At 39.8% G+C, this 27,798-nt stretch overlaps 2 protein-coding genes across 8 annotated transcripts; one reads left to right on the top strand and one right to left on the bottom strand.

Moving 5' to 3' along the window:
- Positions 1–4,336: 4,336 nt before the first annotated feature.
- Positions 4,337–18,239, bottom strand: CLDND1 (claudin domain containing 1). 7 transcript variants are annotated; one of them, XM_067034871.1, is made up of 7 exons: positions 18,050–18,074; positions 16,887–16,930; positions 16,356–16,665; positions 14,100–14,210; positions 12,536–12,673; positions 6,934–6,975; positions 4,393–4,440 (listed from the first exon to the last, which is right to left on the bottom strand). In XM_067034871.1, the coding sequence occupies exons 1-7, from the start codon at positions 18,054–18,056 to the stop codon at positions 4,433–4,435; spliced, it is 660 nt and encodes a 219-aa protein (XP_066890972.1). In that variant the 5' UTR covers positions 18,057–18,074; the 3' UTR covers positions 4,393–4,432. The 7 variants fall into 7 exon arrangements, with proteins under 7 accessions (XP_066890973.1, XP_066890972.1, XP_066890971.1 ...); XM_067034870.1 differs by lacking the exon at positions 4,393–4,440 and adding an exon at positions 5,084–5,608; XM_067034872.1 differs by lacking the exon at positions 16,887–16,930 and having other exon boundaries at positions 4,337–4,440; positions 18,050–18,154.
- An 8,297-nt stretch (positions 18,240–26,536) lies between these two features.
- GPR15 (G protein-coupled receptor 15) lies at positions 26,537–27,613 on the top strand. Its single transcript, XM_059064854.2, has one exon. The coding sequence runs from the start codon at positions 26,537–26,539 to the stop codon at positions 27,611–27,613; it is 1,077 nt and encodes a 358-aa protein (XP_058920837.2).
- Positions 27,614–27,798: the final 185 nt, after the last annotated feature.

Genomic DNA, 27,798 nt, shown 5'->3' with positions numbered 1-27,798 from the left:
AAGCCAACTACAAAACACACATTCTCAACTATCACATAAGTCACAAAAGATCATCCAGACGATTGCACAGAACAGTTTAGAACTGTTGGCAGTGCAGAACACAGTGTTTTTTAACATTAATTTCCAAGATTCAAAAATCAGGAGAAAATTTATAAAAGCAAATTACAACTGCTCTTGAAAAACTGGGAGATCTGGCAACAATTAGTTCTTTTTATGCCACCTGCGTGGCCTCTCTGAACATTTGAGTGTGTACCTTGCATTTCAAAATACTGCCTCTCATTATACTTCATTATTTCCATACTCGTAGTAAAAACATTTACCAACTTGCTATTATAAACTATAAAATATACTGATTTGAACAATTTCTCACTGTTTCAGGTCACCTTTTATAGTGAAAATGTTAAATAGAAGAGAAATGAGCAAAAAAGGCCCAGAAGGGGTAATTTATTAATTCATTGGTTAATTAATATATAGTCATATATATAAAATGGTTATTAAAAAAGCAAAATAACCAACAATAAATAAGCTAAATACATTAATTCAGTTTTTAAAATGAAAATCTTATATAGTAGATAACTGTTGAGCTGTAATTTCTTTTTTTAAAATAAATTTTTATTGGGCAGGTGTTTAAGTATGAACTTGATAGAAATATGATGGAATAAAAGTCAATATAATTCATTTTAAGCAAGTGCATGTTATCTTTTTATTAAATACGAACTTACTATTTACTTAAATGATCTTCATCTTTTTATTATAATTTTATGTTTTGTTTTTGTTGGTGAATCAATATCAATCCCAGGGAACAGAAAAAAACAAAAAACTAGTTAGTCCTGTTTAATGTGTTAACAAGAGAGTAAACTCCCTTTTATACAGGAAGGAAAGCCAAACGCTAATGTGGGAAAGAGTGTATTATCAAATTAGTATGCTAATTTTGGAGAAATGAGTCATTGCATACTGATATTACTTACAGATCTATTTTCTTTGATACTCCTTTAGAAGATAAGGATAAAAGAATATATATGAAATTTTTAAAAATGAAATAAAAATCCCAAACTTTGTTAAAAGAAAAAATTTCTGAGAATTTTCAAAAATATGATTTCATGGAAAGAAACGCCTCTGTGTGGAACTAGTTCTTCATAAAACCAGAGAGGGTAAATGAGAGGGAACACACTGAGACACTCTGATGGGCAGGTTAGGGCATCTAAGCACAGGTACTTAAACTTCCTGGTATGTCATCTACAAAGTGGAGGGTGGGGGACATACATTAAGCATATTTGCAATAAATCTGGAACATAGCCTATGTTCCAGATCACAGCTAGAGACAACAGGACAGGGCAAACTGGATTATTCATCCCTGGAAGCCAGCTATGTAGAGACTAGCTCTACGGGTAGGCCAAGAAATGTAATTTGAGGGGCTCTAAACTATTCTCCTAGTCAAAATATTTCTTCATCTCCATAGCAACAACATATTCCACCATTAGAAGGTTGAGACAAACATGGTGAACAGATTTTATCTTTCCTGCCAAATAAGCAAGTAAGAGCATGATTGAATGATTGAGGATACTATTCCTGGATTCAAAAATGAAATATATTATGCTTCCATAGTTTAGTGGTAGCCCGTGTTCCACATGACTGCCATGAAAGTAGGGGTGCAGTCTGCATCCCCAGGGCCTATTCTAATGCCTGGCGGCAGGTGAGGTGCTCAAAAATTATATTAAGAAAGAAAGGCAGGAAGAAAGGGAGAAGGACAGAAGCAAAAAATTAGGATTATGGTGTTGAAAGTCCAGGTATTGAAATGGAAATAACTTACCTGGAAGGTGTGACTCATTATCTCAGTAGCATAAATCAATTCAATAGCTATTTTACCAGCTATTCAGCAGGAAACAGCCCAGAAGAATGAGGCACAATTCTAGGAAGCCATTACTTTCACACACCAAAGGCAAGATGATACCCTAAATGTGGTTCCTGGAAGGCCAGGGCAGCCTGAGGAAGCCAGGCTGCACTGGAAGAATCACAGCTAGATGTGGCAGGGAGAAAGGCCGTGAAACAAGTTATCTTCTCAGTGCTATGTTGGCTGAACTAGGAGTGTGACTCCCCAAAGAATGTATCACCTGAATGCTCTCTTAGTCTTACATTGTCACAAGAAAAACGTTAAGCCTGAAATTTATCATGACAAGAATTCTCGCAGGGGCAAGCTATGAGCACCAAAGAGATGACAGCTTTGGCATAATTTCCTCAGCAACCTGGGGGCTGTCCTCCTTTGTTACACTCTCCACTCTCTCCTCCTCATTGACTCTTCCTGTCATCATCAGCAAAGTATGTACTGAGTTTACTTCCTCTTAGGGTGGGAAATGATATAGGGAGACACACAGTAAAAAGAATTACAGGCACAATCCCTGCTTTATCTAATGCAGGACATTAAAAAAGGAAAGAAAATGGTACAGGCTATTTATAGTATATAAATTGACTAATATTAAATATAATTAACATTTATTGGCTAATATAATTGACTAATATTAAACTAAGTAGAACTTCATTCTTCACAATCCTTCCCCCTCTCAATTTTTTCTTCTACTTCACTAACCATATTTAAATATGTAGCCTCTACTTAGAGGGAAATTATAATTTTTGAAATAGATTTATTACTCTCCTCCTGAGGAAATACACACCAAGAAAATAACTCTTACTTGAGGACCGATTAAAGGAAACACGAGTCTCAAAATTTAATAATTATGTGTACCTCTATGCACTCACCTCTGAAAAATGAGTATTGTGGCTCACCAGACTTACAAGATTAGTTCATATCTTTCAAGAGAGATAAGAGTTGTATTTATTGATTCATGCATCATTCACTAAGTATTTATTGAGCATCTTATTATATTCTAGGCACTGTGCCAAGCACTGGGTTCTGTGAGTTAAGTCTGACAAGATTTCTGCTCTCATGGGTTTTAAGTTGTCCAAGGAAGGAAGATGTTAAACAAAATTATTAAAATTTAATACTGTTTAACAGGATTCAAATGTAACGTATATTGTTACCTCAGTTTAGTTTTATCGTAAGCTCCACGTTCCAAATTGAGATGTTGGGGCTTCCCTGGTGGCGCAGTGGTTGAGTCCGCCTGCTGATGCAGGGGACACGGGTTCGTGTCCCGGTCCGGGAGGTGGGCCCGTGAGCCATGGCCGCTGAGCCTGTGCATCCGGAGCCAGTGCTCCACAACGGGAGAGGCCACAGCGGTGGGAGGCCCGAGTACCGCAAAAAAAATAATAAAATAAAAAAAATAAAAAATAAAAATAAACTGAGATGTTGGACGCCTGGGCAGGATTTGCAGGGGGTGGTCTAAAAACAGATCTTGTGACTTTTAGCTCATAACTCCCCTCAAAGATTTATGAGAGCCTTGGGGATTCATGAGAGTTTGGAGAAATAGAAGGCAGACATCTCTGGAGAGACAAGCTGAAGGCTCTGGGCTTCCCCAAGTCCCACCCATTGTGGTGGGAGGGGCTTGCCCCCCTCACTGGGCTTAGTCACTTGAGAGGGGCTTTACTCAGGGAGCTGGGCACATGCCCACTGGAGCTCGAGAAACCTAGGGAAGAATATCTGACTCCCCCTTGAAAAGCTAAAAGCTGTAAGGGCTTGGCTGGATGGGACTGATGCAGCAAAGCAACGAGACCCCAGTTTGAGTTGGGAGAGACCTGCATTCCCACCATCCAGGTATTTATTCATTAGCGCTTCTTGTTTCCTGGGGACTAGATGTCCTCCCCCCAGAAGGAGCTGACCTGGGATCCTAGTAAATGAGAACTCCTGAACAACCCGAGAGCGCTAGGACCCCAACGGAGATGAGCCAGCCGGCCAGCACCCCGGACACTGAGGGGGGAGGGGTGAACCGACAGCTGAAGGAGAGACACTGACTTCTCATGCTAAAGGAACTGCAGTCTGAAAGTCTGCAGAGCAGGGGGTCTCTGAGAAACTCCCCAAAGTGGCCCCTAGGAGAGAAAGCAGCAACATGCATGGGCCTCTGCAGCCCCAGGTCAGAGGTCAACTGGTACAGCCACACAAACCGTACGTGTTCCTAATCCACTCTTCCCAGGTGTTAACCACAGCGGAGTCACTGTCTCAGGAAAAAGTGACAGAGGACAGAGAGAAGCAGCTGCTCAAGTCTCAGACCTCCCAGCCAGAGGCAAAACTAAGCCAAGGGAGAATGGAGTTTTAACTTTGAATGGTGTTTTAGTTTTAATATTTCACTAACTGGCCTGAAATGTGATTATCAGACAGGACTGAACTCTTTCATGCTGCTGTCAGAAAGAACTACTTTCTTAATTATTAAGTAACCCCAAGACCTACCCGAGATTTTACTGAGGTATGGGAAGAACAGATCCATGGAGTTTAAACAGAGTCACTTTCAAACTTGGACTTTCCTGTTTTCCACATTCAAGAACTTCAGAGCACTGTGGACACATAAGAGGGAGAGCTAACTCAAGACAGAGGGTCAGGAAAAACTGTGCTGATGAAATAAATATTAAGCTTTGACTAGAAAAATAAATGGGAGTTATCCTAACCAAGGCAGCAGAAAACTTATATTTTCTAGTATAGCACTTCATATGAAATGAGCAAAAGTCACAAAAGCCTAAGTGATTGAGTTAAATTGTACACGTGGCATCCCAACTGACAAAAATATGAACCCTCTTCCTCTGCTAGCTCAGGGGGGAAAATGTTGTATCTATAAATCTCAAAGTTACCTTGAAGGACTGTTGCAGAGCTTTCCCTCCAAAGTAGCAACATAATATTAAATTTGAGCTCGTCTATCAGTTCAAATGCTTTCCTAGATAATCTAATTTCGTGTGTACACTTTACAGTACGGCTTTCTAATAATTTCAAGGGTTATTCACTCAAAAACTTCCCTCTGATTTCCTGAGAAACTAGTCTTTGCAAGGCTATGTGGGAGATGTCGTGAGATACAAAGATTAAATAAATAGGCAGCAAAATCTAGTAGGGAAGAGAATATGTGATCAGTGTTAAACAAGGTAGAAAGTGACAAAAGCTACAGGGGGGCGCGTTACTCAGAGTGCTATAAGTATTCAAAATAATAATACATTTGAGGTGAACTTTATTCTATTTGGTAAATAAATGGTCATGATTTTTGAAACGATATAATTTCAACAAAGAGATATGGACAAGATTTGAGCATGTGGAGAACAGTATTCCAGAAACACAACATAACAAGAAGCATCGATCTAAGAAAGTGCTAACTGGGTACAATTAATTGTGAGTTTGACTGAAGTAAAATGGGAACAGAAAATGTTTCAAAAATGGAACTAGCTAATGCTAGATCTTGGATGTGAGACTAAATTTAGACAATTCCAGATTGCTTCTAGAATCATTGCTTTATAAGCAATGAGGAGTCATTGAATGTTTTTTAGCAAAAGGTTGATGTGGGGCTTCCCTGGTGGCACAGTGGTTGAGAGTCTGCCTGCCGATGCAGGGGACATGGGTTCGTGCTCCGGTCTGGGAAGATCCCACATGCCGCAGAGCGGCTAGGCCCGTGAGCCATGGCCGCTGAGCCTGCGCATCCGGAACCTGTGCTCCGCGACTGGAGTGGTCACAACAGTGAGAGGCCTGTGTACCGAAAAAAAAAAAAAAAAAAAAAAAAAAAAAAAAGTTGATGTGATCAGATCTATGCTTTTGCATATCAGACTAGCAGGATATGTAAAATGAATTGGATTACAGAGAGACCTGGCAGCAATGCTACTGTCATCATCCAGTAGCCTGAACCAGGGTAGGATAGCAGGGTTTTAGTGAGATAGACATTACATAGAATCAGAAAGTCTTGGTTAAGGCAAGGGAACAGGAGGAATCAAAGATGATGTCACCACTGAAAGTCTAGCTGATAGGGAAAACAAAGAAAATGGGAATTGGAGAAACTATGAAAAGAAAAATGAGTTCAAATCTGGCCATATTAAGTTTTAGGTATCATGAAAAGATTCAAATGGAGCTGCCTTGAAGGCAGTTAGAAATTTAAACCTAAAGCATAGGAGAGAAGGCAGGGCTGGGAACCTGAAATCATCTGCTGATCAATTATGATTACCATTTATTGAGATGCGCTGGACACCACGCTGAGTGCTTTACATGTATTATGTTATTTAAGCCTCACAACAAACATGAAAAGGGGACTTTATTAACACACTGAGACCTCAGAAGTGTTAGAATTTTCCCAAAGGTTCTCACACAGTAAAAGAAGAGCTGGGGTTATAAGCAAATGTCTAAATTCGAAGCATGTGATTTAGATGTGAAAGTCATGGGTTAACTAGAGAGTAGCTCTGCTTGTCCACCTAGGAGGCTGTCTAGTAGTTGGGGGGTGGGATCCGTACCCACCGTCGCTGGTGGAGGCAGAGCTGGGCCGCAGCACCCTCCATGCAAAGACTCAAGGCCTTTTCCTCCCTTTCCTTCCTCCTGTCATCTTTTTATTTCAAATGGGAAGAGAAAGGGACCACTGCCATGGGGGATGGTTGCATAGTTATGATAATAAAAGTGGATGCTGCTGCCCCTAATCAAGTCCTGGAAGAAGTCTTAGCCTCGAGTGTTTGAATTCTTTCTAGATATTTTTTAGATAATTTCTTATCTTTCATACCTTTGAATGCTCCTTTAAGTCCAGGCAGGGCAAGAAAAGTGCCACTTTGCAACTTATTGTAAGTGTTCATGAGTAATGCTCAGTGTCTGGCCCTCTGGTGTGTGTCCCTGAAATCCACTGCTACCCTCAGCACTTAAAATGAACCGTCCAAACCAAATTGTATTGCATGTGGTAGTAGTTCATTTCAGGAGCCTGAGAACAAGCCACAGGAATCCAAGTTCCTCTTGTTCTCTCAGTGGACCTGGATCCAATTTAAACAAGATAAAGACAGATTTTTGATGCAGCTAACCTTAAATCACCAACCGATGCTTACCAAAATCATTGAAAGACCAAAAAATCCCACACTGGTGCAGACCTGTTTGGGAAAAAGGATAAAAACACAATCTTTTAAAAAAATCCTTCCATTGTGACATGCAAGAATAGTTAAAGAGCCTGTCTGTAATGAAGCTCTACCTGTTTTGAAGTAAACCTTAACAGGAAACTAGATTCTCCCCGACACTGTAGCCCTAAGCCCTGCAGGGGTGCAACCACAGGACAAGCCACAGCAGCTCCAGCTCCTGCAGACTAATCACACAGGCCAGGCAAAGGCTGCCCTCCTCCCCCTGTGCTGCCTTCATCTCTTAACAATACCTAGTATTTACTGACCTCTGATGTTTCAGGATCTATGTACCTTCTTATCTAACCCTCACAACAACCTATCAAGGTAAGTACTAGTTCATCTTCATTTTATATGTTTATTCTCAAGCATTTCTGGCTTGTGTAGAGGTTAATGTCTGTCCTTTCTGGTTCTAATGAAAAGAGAAGTAATGCAGTGAACTGATAAACAGACAAGGATCACAGTATTCACCTTTTTTATGGAGGCCTAGTCACCCCCCCTCTACAGGGTCCCTGAAAGTACTGAATTAAAGAAGGTAATTTGGAATCGAAGCCAAAACAAATGAGGCTTCTTTCTATTACCTCCGGCCAAATCTGAACCTTACGACCAACCACTGGAGTATCCTGGGCTGCAGGTAGACTCTTGGTACATCTCCAGCCAGCAGTGGTGTGATGGATTGGGGCCCATCTCAAAGAGCCAGATGTCAGCAGAAGAGAGTGCCTGAAAGCACGGGAAAGAAATAGCTTCTAGAAGGCAGGCAGCATGCCAGGTCTGTTTACTCTACAGAGCCCACTGTCTCTTTGTAACAATCTGCCAAGAAGAGAGAATCCTATTTCTTGCTTTCAAATGTAGCTTTCAAACAGTTTTCAAACATAGCTACTCACTGGAATCACTTGGAAAGGTTTAAAAATATCAGTGACCTAGCTACACCCCAGACCGACTGAATCAGAATCTCTAGCGCACAAGTATTTTCTGAAGTTCTCTAGGCAATTCCAATAAGCAGCATAGACTGAGAACCACCCCATGGGGTGGCCAGGTCACTAGGGGTAACCCCATCCACTCTTAATGCAGCCAGTCAAGCATTTCTGAGTGGCTACTTTATGCTGAGCAATATCCTCATTACAACTCTATGAGGCAGGTATGATAATCATAGCATTTCACAGATGGGAAAAGTGGGACTTGGAAAGGCTAAGTGACAGACCTGGGATTACAAATTTAGTATGCTGTCTCTCCTGAGCTGGATAGTTAACCACTATACACTTTGTTGCTTTTTGTGGATGCCATGCTCCCAGCAATCTCTCCAATCAGTTAATACGTTCTTCTCTTGTAGGGAGAAGCATACAAGTGTTGGAGAAACTGGAAGAGTTCATTTCAATATGTGCTCCTTAAAGAGAACATAAACTCCATCCGTGGAAGTTGAAGAAAAAGAATACAAGTTTCCAACAACTAATATTTGTAGAGATTTGAAAAACATGTTACAGGGTAATAAATCAACAGGCAGTGGGGGTTAACTGTCAAGCAACTGAAGTCAAACAGCAATTTTTGAACAGTATCAGCTGAATAGTTCTGAGCAGCCCTCTTTGGTACCCTGAGACTAACAGAAAAACTGGATGGCATAGTTCTGCTGTGAAGATAAGACTAAGGACTGTGAGGAAGGTGCCATGGGAGATTATGCAAACAACAGACTCAAAGCTGCTTGTGTACATCGCAATGACAATACAAGCTGAGCAGAGAAAAACAAGAACACAGGCTAGAAGACTGGGAGGGGCTGTAGGAGACGTGAGGTAAATTTCACATCCTGAGACAGAGTCTGAAGATGAAAGGTGATACATTACCCCATAACTCAAATATTTTAAAAGGTGAAGACAAAAGAGAATTCTCTCTCTCCTTATTCCATCTTTTTAAAACTCTGCAAAGGTAAAAAGTAATATAAATTGGGTCTTGCTTTATACAAGTTTGCTGAAAGTGTGCAGGTGTTAGTATGTCAACGTATTAATTTTGCTAACAGAAATTTTAACACTGAAGAGGATTTCAATCTCTTCTTCTAGAGAGCAAATAATTACTGTAATTTATTCTTTTCACATAATGAATTTGCAGGACACTGGCATATATCATAGTTTGATCCAAGGAAAAATATATCTCATTATAATAGTCTGTTGGAACACCTGATGAGCAAAAGAAAAAGAATTCCTATACATAGATGTGTTTCCTTGTTTTATTTCTCTCAAGTCTGAATCATTACTTCCTTAAGAGAAGAGGGCTCAAAGGAGGACAAGAGACTTCACCCATCTGGGCCAGGACAGAGCTGGGTGGAGCTCATGCAGTAACAGTTTGCATCTTCAGCACTATACACATTACCTGCTCCTTTAGCTGCTGGGAAACTTTTCAAAGTGTTGCAACCAGCAAAATCAGGTTAAATCAACAGGTTGTTTTCATTTCTGGTGAAAGCTTACAAAAGGGTTAAATTTTAAAATGCCCTCACACTACTTTACAATAATTGAAAATGACTGGATATATATTACATAAGTTTTAACAGTGCTACTCTGCAACTTAGCAATGTCTCTGCAATGGAAAAACAAACTCTAAATTGATTTGTTATATGGTCAATTCCTTCTCACTGGGGTCACCAATCAGTTCACCTGTGACTTAACTCTATCCATTGCCTCCGCCCCACCACCACACACACACCAATACTTAGACCAGGTAAAACTTTTAACACATTACAATTAAATTCCCAAGACCCTAGTATATTATGACCTAGACAGCAGGCACACAATATTAATTGAACAAATAAATTCTGCCTTTTTTATTGTATTAACTTTTACTGTGTTTATGGCTATCCTTAAGAAATTTTCTAAAATGAGTCTTTGCTAAAAAGGATATAGAAGACATTTATTCACATCATGAAATGAGATCAGGAACCATAAAATTAAGATTTTAAAACATGTTTCTTAAGTTGCCATAAAACTCACATTCTGAAAAATCTGAAAATTATTTTTTTACACTTCAGGGGCTGCTTTCAAAGATTAGGTGAAAAGAGATTAATAGCACTTTCCTTGCCGCTGATTTTATGTATCAGTTTAATCAAAAATGGTCAAATATCAGTAATTTCATATGGTTCTACTTGACTAGAATCATTAGACAGCTGAAAAACCGTAATATTTACACATCAAGTGAAACAATGCAAGCCTTTGTATTCCAAAGAAAAAAATCTTTGCAGGAGAGAATGAACTCAGCTACTCTGAAATGTGCTTAAACAACACATACTCAGCACCACGGCTTATGGTGCTAGCTTTCCATATTTAAGGGTGCTACTGGTGAGGCTCAAAAGTCAGATCCTGACTAAGCTTCCTCAATGCACACTAAAGACGGGTGTTAGAGTAAGTTCCAGGTAATTCTGGGGTGACAAGAGGCAGGGATAAAATAAATAACTTCCAAACCCAAAAATGTCATGTTGGTCAATAATTTTAAAATCTCATTCCCAAAAGTGTGCTGTGTTTTGTTCACTTAGCTTTTCTACCTTCCACAAAAGGTGCTGAAAGACAATGAAACTTCAAGAGTTAGGAGGAGGTAGAAAAATGAGTAACTAGCCATTTCACAGGCAATAATCGGCTGCAGAGTAATATTGGCTTTGTTGTAAGTCAGAAGCCCACTTGATTAATATACAACATAAACATCCACAGCCATTAAATGACTTTATGAAAAACTAGCCACGTTAAGTATGTACACAATGATCACAAAAGTACTTTGAAAACATGCTTTAAAACGCTGAAGCATAAGAAATAGTCTCTTATTTTCTAATGGGGGCAAGGGGTTCCCACATTTTCTGGAAGATAAAACAGAGACCCAAACACTGGACATAAAGATAGGCCTATAGAGCAACAATGCATTTCCCACAGAAAATCACAAAATCCTCATTCAGAATCCTGTACTTCTTTATCCTAAGGTACTGAGATTTAAGCAACTCAGACACTATACACAATTCTGAGTCTCTTCTCATTTTTTTATTTTTTAAAAAAGACAGATCTAGGATTTTGTAAGAAATTATTACTAAGTTACATTTTTTTTAAAATCTGTCAAGTACTACAGTAATGGAATAAATAAATAAGATTTTTTAAAGTTCAATGTTTATAGACATATTTATAAAAAAATGACTGAATTAGAAGACATTAAATAATGTTGATACACACCAGGAAGGGATTAGGCAAGGAAAGGCACATCATTTCACCACAAGAAATAAAGACCATAGTTGGAAGTTAATGACCAAAGCTTTAGATCTTGTGGTAGTTTTCCTAGCTCCAGAGGGTCATTATGGTGTAACCTTCTTTATGGTACTTAGCTGAAATAAACGTACGGCAGTTGGAGAATTTTACTCTGTGATCCCAATGTAGTGTTAAAAAAAAAAAAGCACTCTTTTAATAAGTCTGGTGTGTGATGAGGGAAGGAACAAAAATCCAAAATGGTTTGGCGATACTGAAAATCCTATTGACGTATTAAGGAGAGTTAAAAAAAAAAAAGTAAAATAAGGTTAATGCTCTTCTCTGGCTGAACTGGAATTCTTGCAGTTACAAAGTTAAAATTCCATGTAAACACTTCCTTTCTTGTAAACAGACACAGTACAGATAAACAACTGAAGATATTTCACCTCAGATGAAGTTATATGCCAATATTTAGAGAAAAAGATCTTAGATAATTTCCTTATTTTAGATAGCCTAAGCCCTTGAAAACAGCACTAACACCTCTGGCTGACTGGCTATCTACAACAGCAAAGTGAACATAAGTTTTGACAATGATTGTTTCCCAAACAACCTAGAGTTTCCAGTTAAACAGATACTTTATCCAACAGACCTCAGCAGAACTTGCTTTGGGTCAACCTCCTACTACCAATTTTCTTTCACAAATTTGTGCCAAGAGTTTACCCATTTTTTTTGTCTGGACTCTGAACCTAGATTAGTTTGACTGAAAGATGGAATCACTCAGGTTCCATATAAATTTTAGTGGTTTTAAGAAACAACTGTCTGCATGAATAAATAAAATGGATTTTCAGGATAAAATGGTATACCCATTAAAAAAAGAGTTAAATTTAAAACAATGGGGGGCAGATAAGGGAAAATATTAATATCAAAAAATCATTAAAATGGCAATTGTAAAGCAGGTAGCTTCCCACTCATGCCACACGATATGCCTTCATTAAGGTGTACTCTTTCCGGTTCGTATGAGCGGCCCAGATGAAGAGAGCAGAAGCCATGAACTGTAAGGGAGCTGAGACGCAAGCCAGGCAGAAGGACCATCCAAATTCGCCAGACACATTCTCAGGCAGCTCTAGCTTCTGGTGGAGTAGTTCAATTCCAGCAACGTAACAGCTCACTGAGCCCAGTGTACACAGACCTTGGAGGAAAATTTAGAAAAAAACAAAAACAAAAAAACATAGCTAGATAAGGGCATGGTAAGAGCTTCCCAGGCAACACAACAGGGCAGTAATATGGGATCCCTAAGGAGACAAGAAGTAGGTAAAACTAAGTGTGATGACAAGACCCACCTGCAAGGAGATGGAAAATGCCTGTGGCAATGGTGGGGTACAAGCTTCGGCAGATACAAGCAGAGAGTCCAATCAAAGCCCCAAAGCACATCAAACCTAGACTAACAAAAGGTAAAAGGAACTGGCAACGCCAAAGATCTGATTTTAAAAAGAGAGAGAGAGAGAGAGAAAAGAAATGTTACCATGATTTCAGTTTTCTCACAATGGCAATTTCTTTCATATTCTAATTGAAACTTTTCTCAAAAAGTGAGAATGAAGTATGCTAATATTGAGGTTTTTTCCTAAAGCACGTTATTCAAAACAATGCTAACTTTCTCCTGATAAAAGTAAAAGGACACTAACAATTAACTGTTACTGAGGGCTCCCTATGTGTCAGGCACTGTTCTATACATGCTTTGTGTATTAAACCTCCCAACATCTCTATGAAGTAGGTACTATTACTATTATCTCCATTTTATAAATGAGGAAACTGAAACAAAAGGTATGAATAACTTGTACAAGGTAACACAATAAGTGGTAGAACCAGATTTGAAGCAAAACATTCTGGCTCTACATACAAACAAACTTAAGTTCTTATAGGATCTTAAGACAGGAATAACAAGCAAATGAATAGAGATTATAAAAGACCTGTTAAACAAATATACATAAAGCACAAAGCAGAGGATCTGGTATATACCAGGCACTCAATAAGTTGCAGTTTTAATTACCATAAATTCCCTCAACAACATGGGAAAAAAAGCTGATGACTTTACAAAGCATCCCATTACATTTTCAAATTATTTTAATTATTATCAATGTAGTAACATCAATTCTAAACCAAACTTTACCTTTTAGTGTTAGTTTTACTTTCTGGAACTATATAAAAGTCTTTTCTCTAACTTCCCTTCAAACTCTGTTAGTAATAAACTTCTTCCTATGCATTTACAATGCAAAATTGAATACTTGTCATTTATTCAATGTTCCTTCTCATGACGTGGTCATTCTTCCAGGCAAGCTCCAGTAACTCTCTATATAGCCTAGAAACTAGGTCCAAATATGAAGACGTCATGTCCTAGGCCGTCTGACCATCAAGGAATAGAACGCTCGTAATAAATACTTTCATTTGTTTTTGACATCTACACCTTGGTTAGTACCATCTAAGACTGGATCAGTACTTCAGCAGGCCTGATACTAGTTTACTCATATAAAGCCTGCAGTCAACTTTTTTCACATATCCCAATCTGAACTCAGATAAATGAAGTGTTTAACTTAAATATAAAAATGTATTATTTATCCCTGTTAAATTTCCTCTTTAAATGGGCCCATCAATAACATCTTTTGGATGGTTTGGATTCTGTCACCCAATGTATTAGCTGCTCAACTTCACAGTTGTGATTTTGTAAGTATGTATCTAACTTCTAAAATGTGTTATCAACAGAACAGAGTTTGCTGGGATAATGTTAAAGACCTTATTTCAAGTTGACACAATGTACAATGTCATCCTGTTCCAAAAAGAGTTCAACAAAAGGGAAATAAAATTATTTTCTTTTTTTCCCAATTGTCTTGCTGCGTTCAAACTACTTACAGGTCCGAAGCAGATCGATCCCACTATTGTGGTTTCCAGGATCAACAAATTTCTCCACGAACTGCTCATTTAGTGTGAAACTGATACATTTTGTGACCATATCAAATGAGTCTGGAACGAGAATAACAATGATTGCTTGTTTTAATTTTAAACATTTAACAAAAATCTCTTTTAGTAATTATTCTCTGAAATAAAAAGTGACATGGAAAAATGTTCTCAGGGGAGACAGCAACCTCTTTGGTCCTGAGTGACACATAGGCTTCACCAATGCCCAAAGGACCAATGGTTCTCAGCAGCAAGCTTAAGACATGGGTTCAGGAAGGCACAGTAAGAGGAGCAGTAAAATGAATTAGAATAGGTAGTAAGAAGACTAGGAAGAAGGAGTGGACAAAGACTGAAATAAATAGAAACTCTGATCTTCTCCCCCAAACCTACTCCATCAGCCATGTTCCCCATTTCAGGTAATGACAATTCCATTCTTCTCATTCCTGAGACCAGAAACTTTAGTCATTCTTGCCCATATGCATTCCATCAGGAAATCCCAAAGGCTCTACCGTCAAAATATATCCAGAATCAGGCACTGCTCAGTACTACCACCCTGGTCTTGAGTCATAATCATCTCTCATCTGAATTGGTGCAATAGCCTCCTAAGTCTCCTGGCTCCTGTCTTGGCCAGCCACCTGTTTTCAGCACATCTTCCGAGGTGACCAGATTATCTTTCCTCTTCACAAAGCCCCCCAGTGGCTCCATCACACTCAGAGTAAAAACCAAAGCCCTCATCACCCCTAGAGAATCCTGCGTGATTTGCCCTACTCCCTCTCCCAGGATGTGTCTCTGACACATACCCAACTCTTCCCCAGCACCCTCCTTTCCAGCCCAGGGAATTCCTTGCTGGTTCTTGAATACTTCAATCATGCTCCCACCACAGGGCCCTTGCAGTGGTTCCTTCCAACCTAAATGATTCTCCCTGCCTGCACAACTACCCATATGGTCAACTCCTTCACCTTTATCAAGTCTTTCCTCAAGTGCTATTTTCTTGTTGCAGTGTATCTTGCCTTTAACATTTAATAGCATAACTTATGCCCACCAACATCCCCTTCCCTATGAATTTCCAAACCCCCTTTACTGTGCTGTATTTTTCATAGCACATGTCATCTTCTACTATATAATCACTTAATCTGTTTATACTATTATACTTATTTATTGTTTATTGCCTGTCAGCCCTTATTAGAATGTTGGCTCCCCAGGAGTAGGGATTTTTATTTGGTTTTTCCCCTAATGTACTCCAAGCTCCTAGGCCCTGGAACATGAAAGAATGCAATAAATATTTGTTGACTGAATAATAAACGATTGCTAAGATTCAAATATCAAGTGCTCCTATGCTCTCATAAATAGAATTGAACATTTTAAATAAAATTTAACCAACTTTCACCTCTTTCCAAACTACTTTTTTTCCATACAAAATCACAACTATCAGCCTTCCCACGTATGGTAACTCAAGCCTGTTGTGCTGTGTTTTGAATACAGTGCTTCCCACCAAGAGCCCAAGAGAAGTAGTCATAAATAGAAACAATTTATAAAGCTGTTCCTTACAAAGAACTCTAAAGCTTCCATCTTAATAACTGGAAATTAAAATTTTTAAATGTTAAGAATGCTTACAAAATAAACCTGAGAGGCAGTTTCTTAGACGCTTTTTTTTTTTTTTTACTTCTGTAATGGATATTTTTAACCTAAAAACTCCATCAAGATTGTTGTAAAACAGTCTCAAATATGCAGACTTAAACACAGACCTGGTCGAATTATATCCTCTAAGATTTAGTGGGCAAATGATAATATCAACTAAAACACAGCTACATATAAAATGACTATCAATTCATATGTGATGACTTCATTTTGGATACTAGTCCTTTTTATCAGTTACTAAGTATTTGAAATCTTCCAGTGTTCTTTTCCAATTATTTTCTCATGACATGTGAGTTTAACACAAATATTTTAATGAGTGGGTAAATAAGTACAAAGATTTTAAATGATTTTCCCAAATAAGGACAGTTACTCATCCAACCAATATTAATGAGTACGATGGTAATTCATGGAAGCTGGGCAGGGATGTGACGGGGAGGAAAGAGATACATAAGATTTCTTTCTTTGGGGAGAGAAAGAACCCACAAACCTGCTTATACATAACTAGGCCATCATCACATCACTTCTCTATTATAGAGTAGATAAAGAATACAAAAGTTAAAATAAGAGAAATACCTGTCCTTTCTGGTGGACTATACCAGTATGTGTTTTGGGGTATAGTGATACACCGTCTCCACAATCCCATTGTGCCATTATATCGGAAAAGTGCATCATTATAAGTCTTTTCATCTGCCTCATCACTAGCAAAGTCAGTCCAGATACTTTTGTTCAAATCGCTGGAATTTTCTTGAACTGGACTTCGATACTCATACCAGAAGTCTGTGCCAATTGAGGCCGCCATGTAGATGGTAGAAATGAGGCTAAGCACACAAGCAATTACAAATGCTGTAGCAAAACGGTTATCCATTCTGGCATTCAGACTGCTCTGTTTAAAAGTTGAAGAAAGAACAAAAGTTAGACTTCAAGGACAAACAGATTTTAAAAGGAATTATGTCAAAATCACCCTTTACCCTATTCCCCCTCCCAAGGCTCTTTAAAGTAATGTATAATCATTAATGAATTTTTAAAAAAAGGAAGCAAGCATTTTTTAATTAAGTTCAAAACAAAACTCATTATCACGAAAGTACTTATTGAATGCTCACATACCCAGGATGCTACGGAGACAGAGGTCTTGTTCTCTAGTCTATCACCTGCACACTAAAACAGACAACACTGAAATGGACATACACATTACAGATACAAACAGTAGACATGCCCAGAGTCAGCAATGTACCTTGCATAAATTTTTAATGACAGACTGCAGAGCATTAAGTGTTCTGGGTCTGAGTGTGAACAAGGCATAGGAAAAGGAAGCAGAGGAAATCGGTTCCTCCCAGTTTCCTCTGCATAGGGAAACCTTCTAAAACAAGGTTAAGAGTAAGGAGCTATTTAAAAGAGAGGTGAAAATGTTTGTTAACCCAGAAAGGAAGGTTGTTCCAGGTGCTCGGCATAGCAAAGAGAATAACAACATATAATAATGCTAGATCCCAATCTGCCCCTAATCCATTAAAGCTAAACCAAGCTCTTTTACGCTGCTAAAGTCTTCACTCCTATCTACTCTACCCATTCCTTATACTTCTGAACCTCCTCATCTGCAAACTAAATGATCCCTCCTCAGCCAGAAAGAAAACTCTGGATTAGGCAAATATTAACACTCCCAAGGCATGGACAGGGCTCACTGGCAGTAGTAAATGGCCGCAGTAAAATGACTCAAGGCGGATCAAGCTTAGTCAAATACTGCAAGTATATACCATGACCGCGCCAAACACCTTAAAAAGGAGCACGAAAACGGGCTCGCAAACTGGGGTTGCTGAGTTTGGGAAATAGCAAGTGACTCAGGAGAGATCAGAGCAATTACAATAATTAACGATAACTCCAGAAGTTGGGTTTGTATTTTTATTCTTTTTAATCCTTTTTCCTCCTGGTGGCTCTCAAATGACCTTAAAAGGTCCCGAGCACCGGCAGCGGCGGTTCGCCCAGGCCGGACGCCCGGCGCTGTCACCTCGCGGGGCGCACCCTGGGGCCGGGGGTGGTTGAGACCAGCCGGAGCTGGGGCGGGGCAGCCCTGAGCGGTCCCCGGCCAGGGGCCTCAGGTACCCGAGCAGGCCCCTCCTCGGACCACTCGGCCAAGGGAAAAGCCCCGCCCCAGGCCCCCTCTCAGAACCAGCACAGCCCCGGCCGCGCCCGGGGAGGGGGCCCCTCTTCAAACGGCTGGAAACACCGAACGGCTACGCGACCCCCGCCCGGCGACGTCGGCCCCGCTCACTCACCGCCCATCCTCCTGCTCCGCCAGCTTCACTCTCAAGCTCAAACCACAGCACCCTACTCTCCCCGCGCCTCCTCTGACGCACTTCCCTGCAGAGCCCGCCCCCTCCATAACTCCCGCGCCTCCGCCTCCTCCCCGGGCCCGGCCTGGCCCCGGAGCCGAGGGGGCTTGTGGGAGTTGTAGGAGGGACAGATGAAAAGCTGCGAGAGGCGGTGGACAGCATTCTCGGTGCCGCGCGGTGCATTGTGGGAGATGTAGTTCAGCTCCCTAGGTGCGCAAAAGGGCAGTCTGAGCAGATGGATTCTATTTTACTAAGGAGGGGACGAAGGTCCACCGAGTAAGGCGACCTATTTCTGGTCACTACTAGTCATTAATTGTGACGAATATGACTCAAATTTTTCCAGTCCTGTGCTATCTCTACCACCACCCTGCTTATGAACAGCAATGCGATTGTACTTTTAAAATATTAACCCATTGATTTTCTCTCCCACAACCTCACTCCCATTGCAGCAGATAGTCTTTCTGGTTTTACTGATTACGTTTAGACTAAGAAGGATGTAACCTGACAGAAGGTATCCAACGAGAACGTAACGACATTCTTCGGGTTTCATGTAGTTTTTGTTTGTGGCTGCTTTCTCTTTGTGGCAAGCGATATTAGTTTTCTCTTTATTGCAGTCAAGTTTCCTTTTAAAATAAATTACAATTTGTTGAAGAAAAATTTAAGTTAATACTGACGGTCCCAGATATGTCAAAAAAGTGAATTTAAAAATTTATGTAGTATGAAAAAGACTGAAATTTGGAGAATATTGCCTTAAGCAGATAAGGTCATGGACAACCTCAGATTGCAGATGACTGTATGGTACAGAGGCAACAAAATGATTCTAAGCCTTCAAGTACTGCATAGAAATCCACAGACAGGAAGCAGGGACATCTTTTTAGTGACGTGTGTGGACTCATGAATGTGCTCTGAGAACAGCAAATGATGGATTTCTCAAGAGTTACCTACAGAGGCAGCCAACTGAAGGACCAGAGGGCTTCTCAAACCCTTCCTCGTCCCTCAAATGCCTTAGAATTTGGACACAGCACAGGAGAAAGGTGGGAGGCCCAAGTGGATACTAAATTTCCACTCCCCTGACAGACTGAAGGCGTATCATTTGTTTTTCTACTTTTAGCTATAGTTCTTTTGCCTGAATGGCTGAACTGATATTCACATCCAGTACCTAATTAAAATAAAGTAATAGCCGAATATAATATTCAAATATGACTGGATTTTCATGTAGAATATCTGGTCATAGGAGAAGTTTGTCAGAGACACCAACTAGAGAAAATGGAGGAGCTGCCCAGGCAAATTGTTGATGTGCAATAAGACTCCTCAATGCATGTATTCACCAGGAAATGTTTTCATCCATTGGCTTCATTAGAAATCCCCTACCTTCTCTCTCCAGTGGAGTGGAACTATCTCTCCAGTGAAGTTGCATGGTAAATAAAACCAGGTTAAAGAGAAGTTTAAAAAAGGAAGAGGAAGACAGCACCTCAGTGCACAAACAAGGGAACTGAGCCCAGGGAATAACTGACTTCAAGCTTGAATACTGGGGTGAGCTGACTAGCTTTGTGACGTTAGACAATTTACTTAGCCTCTTTAAGTCTCAGTTTACTTTTCTCTAAATTATGATGTTGACAGTGGCTCCTATCCTGCGTGATCATTGTAAGGATTAAATGAGAAAATACACATAAAATACCCAGCCCAGAGCCTGGAGCGTAGTAAGCAATTGTTAAATTATTAGTATTTGCAAATATTTGTTCAACACCTGTAATCTTTGAGTAGGATCAGTACTGTATAAACACCTTTTTAAAGCTCTCAATTCCCCTGGAGGCTGGAAGTAAGCCATTTATCTTGGTCCCTGCTCCCATCAGGAGGTTTATGAACCTCTGGACTAACTGCCAAATGACTAGGAAAGACTTTCCAGGACCAGATTTCAGGCATCCTTACTTACCTCTGCCCAGGAGATTCCCAGGCTGGACTTAAAGCATATGTAAGTCCTCATGATTCAGGAGGTGGATGTTCCTGGTTAGACCTGCAAACAAGGATGACACCTTCATCCATTAAGTCTGCAGAATGCCTAGGAAATGCACAAGACACATTTCAATCAGCAATTTGGTATATGGACCTGGGAATGTCTGCGTGCTTGAGGTTGCGACCGTCCTGCCCACTCAGCCCAGAAGACTTGAACCATCTCATCACACCCAGTACCACTAAGCACACAACTATATTTCTGATTTATCTCTACATCTTGGGTGTTTCTGTCTTCTATTTGTGCAGCTGGTCGTGTGGATAGGCAAAATAAATCCTTAATGAATTAGTGGAGTTAAATGTCTGTTTCCATTTCTTACTGCACTGTTTGGGAAACAGTAACTGCCTGACATAGTTTCACAAATATTAAAGATGATTTAGTACAACCAAATACAGATTACAAAATTTAGATTTAAAAGCGAAGTTGAACTAGACCTCTGGCTTAATTTGTTAAGGATGGTTCTAGTTTCAGCAAGAAGGCGTTATAATTACACTATACTTTAAATAAACCAAATAACCGACAATCTAGATATGCGGGTATTATAACTTGTTTATATTATGTGCTTACAAAACAACTCTTTATGTGAGAATTCCCTTCAATACCAAATTCCCTAATATACTTACATATTATTTTTAATTGCACTTTTTTTAGAAATTAAAAATTATATTAAGCAAGATATATCTACATTATATTTTTCTCATATCGTTTTTTTAAACTGGAGTATAATCGCCTTACAATGTTGTGTTAGTTTCTGCTGTACAATGAAGTGAATCAGCTATATATATACATATATCCCCTCCCTCTTTGACCTCCCTCCCCCCCACCCATCCCACCCATCTAGGTCCTCACAGAGCTTTGTCCTGGTTGTTTTCCTTATGAACTTTGGAGTGCAGAAAGGAGGAAAATAGAAATATATGCACATTATGGGTTCCAGTCAACAACTACCCTCAAAAGGATGTGTCAACCTTCGAATTTCTTTGTACCAATTCACTATAGAACAATGGCAAAATTAATCAAGGACAAGGAAAATAGAAAACTACATCCAAAATAGCTCTTTCCTCTTAGTAATTCCTGTCAAATGTTACACAGAGCAACAAACTATAGTTGTTCAGATGTCCATGCTTCTGAAGGACAGAGGATGGACCATATGTAGATGAGAACTTTACATTTAAATTGTCCTTTATTTTAAAATCATCAATGTGAATCTTTGGTAGATGACCTCTTTCTGGGCCCCAGTGTCCTCATTAGTAAAATGGTTGTACTAGATGATCACTAATGTCACTTAAAGCTCTAAAATTTTATGACTTATAATTCTGCTGGAAGAAGGATAATGTAGCTCCGAAATATGGTTGTCATAGGTCCACAGCATTAAAGTTTCGTTGGGGAATTCATGTATCCTACACCTCCAGCCAAGGCAATATGCAAGAAGACAGAGATAGTGGGAAATGCAGATGGACAAAGAAAAAGGAGGAAGGCTATATGCATTCTGATTAGAAAAGATGCAGCAACTCAGACCTTTGCTGTTTCAAAAAAACAGTAATCATGGAAAATAGAAGCTGTTGGAGAAGTTTGTGAAAAGTCCTTATTCATTGCAAATGGCTCAAAACTCAAGCATAATTCAGTCCAGATCTACAAACATTTATTGATCACCTATTGTATGCCAGACACTGTGCTGGGTATGAGGGACACCAGTATAAATAAATACAATTTTTGCTGTACCCAACCTAAATCCAGATTAAATCAACTATTATGAAGAAGCCTGAAGTGTGCCTAAAATACTAATATCACTGCTGTTTACATAAATATGAGGTACCAAGGGAAATAATCCAAAAAATAAAGTGGGGGAGGACACTGATAATGGCAAATAGGTTCCACTTAATCTGGCATGATATATTACATTATATTGCACTAAACTCTCCAAGTAACTGTCAGAATAAAAAAAAAAATCACTAACTCTTAGACTATAAACAGAGCTCTTAAACTGGACTATTTAAATGGTTATACATGTTATGATACTCAAGTAAGACAGTGTTTCTAACAAATGAGTATATAATCACTCTGATTGATAAGATTTATGAAAAACAAATAGTTTGCTTCCTGATCTTTGCCATTTATTCTGGGACATATCAGTAGACCATGTACGAACAGAGGTTTCTTTCTGCTGTGCTATCTGCTACCTAATCTAATGAATCCTTTCTAATATGGGGGTGAGAGTGGTTGATAGAGAAAATAAGAAGTAATATATCATAGTGCCAGTTGGGGAGGCCGTATTCACACAAAACCTTCAATCCACCTGTGCAGCAGAGGCTTGTAGTCACAGCTTTGGCTGCACGATGATAGTAGATCCACTTGAGCAGATGCCTCAGTGGACAAAAACGTACTCTCTCCCCATTTTCAACATTTGAGCCAATTCTGAACCTATCTCAGGAATTTGGGACACAGAATAAGAGAGGGTTCAGAAGTCTAAATGAATTCCTAAAAATTGCTGAGATCCAGGCCAGAAGACTTCTAAGAAGTTCAAATTTAGTGGTGATTTTTAAACTTTTTAAAAAGGTAGCCAAAATAATAACAAAGCATACTGTATAAAGTTGGTTAAGATGTATAAATTAGAACAGGGACTCTAAACTTCAGTGTGTTTAAGAATCACTTTGAGGGCTTATTCAATATAAAGTCCTAGACTCCACTCCTAACAACTCTGATTCAATAGATCTGGGACCAGCTTCAGAAAGCTACAGTTTAGTAGGCATCCCAGGTGACTCTAACATGGGTAATGTGGTCTGGCACCCACAGGTTCAAAACAATGACATTAAGAGGCAAAAAAAAGACTTTAGTTAGAAAAATACTATAAGCTAGAGGCCGGTGGAGAGATATCGATGGTCTCTTCAAGTTGTTTCATGTTGCTCATGAAGCCTTGAAGTTGCTCATGATCAGCTCAGGAGGTCAGAGGCCAAAACAACTTGCCATGTAAAATGAGATAATAAGTACTTTAGAAGCAGCGTTGTAAAAGTTCTTAAAGAACACAAAGCTGAAAACAATGATCTCTGCCAGGGATGAAGGAGGAAAGTTGAGCGTTTTTTGTTGTTGTTTTTTTCTGAAAAAACAATTATTGAGAGGTGACATGTGTGCTGTAATTCAGTTACTGATATTTACAGCTTACTCTTTTTTTTTTTTTATTTTTTTGTTTTTGCGGTACGCCGGCCTCTCCCTGTTGTGGCCTCTCCCGTTGCGGAGCACAGGCTCCGGACGCACAGGCTCAGCGGCCATGGCTCACGGGCTTAGTTGCTCCGCGGCATGTGGGATCTTCCCGGACCAGGGCACGAACCCGTGTCTCCTGCATCGGCAGGCGGATTCTCAACCACTGCGCCACCAGGGAAGCCCAGCTTACTCTTTTTTGTGGGGTAATCACCTTGTTCATACCGCCATTTCATATGCTTATGGTGTCCAGTGTTGTTTTTGAGTTTTGGTCTGTGCATAGCTGGTTATTTTACTGTTAGTTTCCTCATGTTTATTTCAAAGAGCATTCAAAGTTAAAAATGATGGTCGTTCCTAATTTATTTAGAACTATGACCTCCCCTACTCTATCTAGTCAGCTTTTATTGTGGGTTCTGTCTCATAATAGCTCTGTACTCTTTGAGCTATTAAAAGACCAGTACTATGCTGTTTTTTCCCTTGTTTGGCTTAAAACACTTAATTTATTTTCTAACTTGGGTCCCAAGATACTGTTGATCCATGATGGGTATTCTCATACTGCAACATTCTACCACTAATTACCATAAGCCAAAGTGACTATATATGATAAAGCAACTCACTTTGTCTACAGCTGCTTCAAAGTTACTGAGGAAGTCAGATTTGAGATAGTTTACCTCAGCAGGCTAACAGCTTTGGAATGCTGAAAGAAAATTTAAGACCTACAGAATAAATGTGCAGACAGATGTTTTCCTCTAGAGTATGAGCAGGAACTCTCTTCCATTTTATAGTTCTTTTATGTGGAATTCTTGGGACATATCTAAAACAATTTTTTTCAATATCTTAGCCCCAGAATCAAGCTTAGCTTTTCAAATACCAGAAGAACTTCTGCATGCAAAATTCTAATAATACAATTAAAGTACAGTTACAAAGAAATTTTAAAATATATACATATAATTGCTTCTTTAATGCACACACATGCGCGCGCGCACACACACACACACACACACACACACACACACACACACACACATAGTGTTTAAATATTTAAATTTTCCATGTTTACCCCATCAGTCCTTTTCAAGTAAACATTGTCCTACTTCAAACTATTTGACAAAATGAAATATTCTATTAAATAGTTAAGGCTTACCCAGTGAGAAAGATTTCTAGCCAAGCAATGTCAAAAAGTTAATTAGTTTATCTCCTCTGCAGCCTATACTTAGTGAAGAATATACCCTCCCACACCCCCTCCAGGAACAACACAGAGCAGCCTAGGAGACAAAAGAAGGTAGACCCAGGCGGGTAAATCAACTCCCAAGTGACTTTCTGGGGCTGCCCCAGATCAAGGTAGCCCTTATCCTCCCCTGACCCAGACTAAATGCCTGAGACTGAGGTGGCAATAGAACACATCAGGAAGAAGACAGAAGGAAGGAGCACAGCAGGCAGGATCTTTCTTTTCAGTATATTAATTACGGGAGAAATAATTCAGTAGAAAGGACTTCAAATGTTTAACAATTATATTTTCATCTATGCAATAGTAGTATCAACCTGAAACTGTAATTTTGACGAAGAAATGAGATGGAGGGAAAGTAAGGACAGAGGGTATGAAGGAGGCTTGAGCCATTTTGGCCAGTAAAGAATTGAAATAAAAGGTGTCAGTTTCAGAATTTGTTGTATTTTACTATGGTAAAATACAAATAAATAAAAGGAAACAGATGAGAGAAAAATATGATAGAATCTCTTTGATATTAGCCTGTTTCTCAAGTGGTTTTTTTTTTTTTTTTTTTTGGCGGTATGCGGGCCTCACACTGTTGTGGCCTCTCCCGTTGCAGAGCGCAGGCTCCGGAAGCACAGGCTCAGTGGCCATGGCTCATGAGCCCAGCTGCTCCGTGGCATGTGGGATCTTCCCGGACCGGGGCACGAACCCGTGTCCCCTGCATTGGCAGGCGGATTCTCAACCACTGCACCACCAGGGAAGCCCTCTCAAGTGTTTTGAAGGAACCAAATATCTTCCTTTTATAGTGCCTATACTGGCCACTCCGTTGTAATGTCACCTAATATTGTTCTGCCTGTTGCCAAGTCAGTAATTCCAAAAGTGAAGTTCACTCATGTGTGCAGGAGCTTACTGAAAAGTCAGAGCTCAAAAGCTAAAAAAATCACTGCTATCAAGGTGAGGCGTAAAGAAGAAAAGATCAGAGGGGATCTAGAGACTGTTGAAGGATAGTTATTTGAGGGTTAGTAGGGAGAAAATCTCCTGCTCAAGGATATTAACATTAACAAAAGGGAACTTAATTGGTTGAATTATAATAACAGGTTAACAGCGGAAAAACAGCAGTTTGTGACTTTTAAACCTGTGTTTGTAAGCTGCATAAATAACAGCAATGCCCACAGTTAAACCCCAAGGAATATCATCCTTGCTAAATTATACTGGATCATGAGTAACATTTCCAAAGCACCTACTACGTGCAAGGTTCTGAGCTAATTGTAGTGAAAAAATTTTTTTAATAATGATAAAAGCACAAGACATGGTCCCAGCATTTTGGGTATTTTTAAAAACTTACCGAACAAAACAGGATCAATTATGCATGAACTGAAAGAGCGAAATAAATGGGAAGAAACTAGTACCCTAATTAGAATCATCATGTTTGCCATAGATGTGGACTGGTATGATTTGGGGAAATGTCAACTTACTCTTTATGCAATGGAAGACTATTTTCTTCACATTTCACCAATGATGTAAATGAAAACAGTATCGACAACATCACCACCTTAAAATTCTAAAAGTAAAACAGTATACTGTATGTGAAACGGGAGGCTAGATCGAAAGGATTCTCAGTGTCAGAAAAGCAAAGATGTCTTTAAAGTAGGTAAGGAGAAGAAGTTAATTCATTTCCTAATCTCTGGAGATTTAAAGAAACAAATTGAATATCTTGAAGAGAAAAGTCACAAAGCACCTCAGTTTCCTGGGCAAATGCAAATAAAGAAAACCATAACCACAACTACCCAATACCACTCAGGGTGGTGTTCCTTGTGGGCCCTTTCTGAGGATTGGTAGAAACTGTATTTTTTAATCTCTGTTTTTATGCGTGTCCCAAGAGCTTTTAAGGAAGGGGGTGGGGCAGGGAGAAGAGGCAGGCACTGTATAAAAGAAGCTGCCTTGAGAATTCTAGAATTCATACAAAAACTTCCTAGGTAAGAAAATTTACCAGATTTGGCACCTGCTGGACCCAATGATGGACCCAGAAGCAACCACGGTGTATTTGGAATATTTCTATGTTACAAGCCAAAATCCTGATATTGAAGAGACCCACTTCCACGTTCCTCATACATCAGTCTTCCTTCCGGTCTTTTACGCAGTGGTGTTCCTGACTGGAGCATTGGGGAACGTCATCCTCATGAGTGCATTGCATTTCAAAAGGGGCAGCCGAAGACTGATTGACATTTTTATCATCAACCTGGCTGCCTCTGACTTCATCTTCATCATCACTTTGCCTCTCTGGGTGGATAAAGAAGCATCTTTAGGACTGTGGAGGACAGGCTCTTTCCTGTGCAAAGGCAGCTCCTACATGATCTCAGTCAACATGCATTGCAATGTCTTCTTGCTCACCTGCATGAGTGTTGACCGCTACCTGGCCATCATGTGTCCAGCCGTATCCAGAAAATTCAGAAGTAGAGACTGCACGTATAGAGTCTGTGCCAGTGTCTGGTTTATCTCCTGCCTCCTGGGGTTGCCTACTCTTCTGTCCAGGGAGCTCACCCTGATTGATGGTAAGCCATACTGTGCAGAGAAGAGGGCCACTCCCGTTAAACTGGTTTGGGGCCTGGTGGCCTTAATTTTTACGTTTTTTGCCCCTTTGGTGAGCATTGTGACCTGCTACTGTTGTATCACAAGGAAGCTGTGTGTCCGTTACCAGCAGTCGGGAAAGCACAACAAAAAGCTGAGGAAATCCATAAAGGTCATCTTTATCGCTGTGGCAGCCTTTGTCTTCTCCTGGCTGCCTTTTAATACTTTCAAGCTCCTGGCTATTGTCTCTGGGCTGCAGCAAGAACTCTATTTTCCTTCAGCTTTTCTCCAGTGGGGCATGGAGGTGAGTGGGCCCTTGGCCTTTGCCAACGGCTGCATCAGCCCTTTCATTTACTATATCTTTGACGGCTACATCCGCCGGGCCATCGTGCACTGCTTGTGTCCTTGCCTGAAGAAGTATGACTTTGGGAGCAGCACGGAGACCTCAGACCTCACTAAGGCTCTTTCCAACTTCATTCAGGCAGAGGATTTTGCCAGAAGGAGGAAGAGGTCTGTGTCACTCTGAAAGGGACAGTGACACTTCAAGCTCTGTTGGTGGATCGGAGGGTTCATTTGTGTCTGAGACAAGGAAAGAAGAAAAGTATTGCTAGTGGTGATACTGATTCATGAATACAAGGAAGTGTTCATTTTTAAAGAGACATCTAGAAAGTCTCTGTGTTCATGGATGCAATTAGGCCGTATGCTGTTTTG

The sequence above is a fragment of the Kogia breviceps genome, chromosome 5 (genome assembly GCF_026419965.1).
Source record: "Kogia breviceps isolate mKogBre1 chromosome 5, mKogBre1 haplotype 1, whole genome shotgun sequence".
Classification (NCBI taxonomy): Eukaryota; Metazoa; Chordata; class Mammalia; order Artiodactyla; family Physeteridae; genus Kogia; species Kogia breviceps.
The sequence above is the reverse complement of the archived record's forward strand: the minus strand, read 5'-3'. Positions and strand labels throughout refer to the sequence as shown.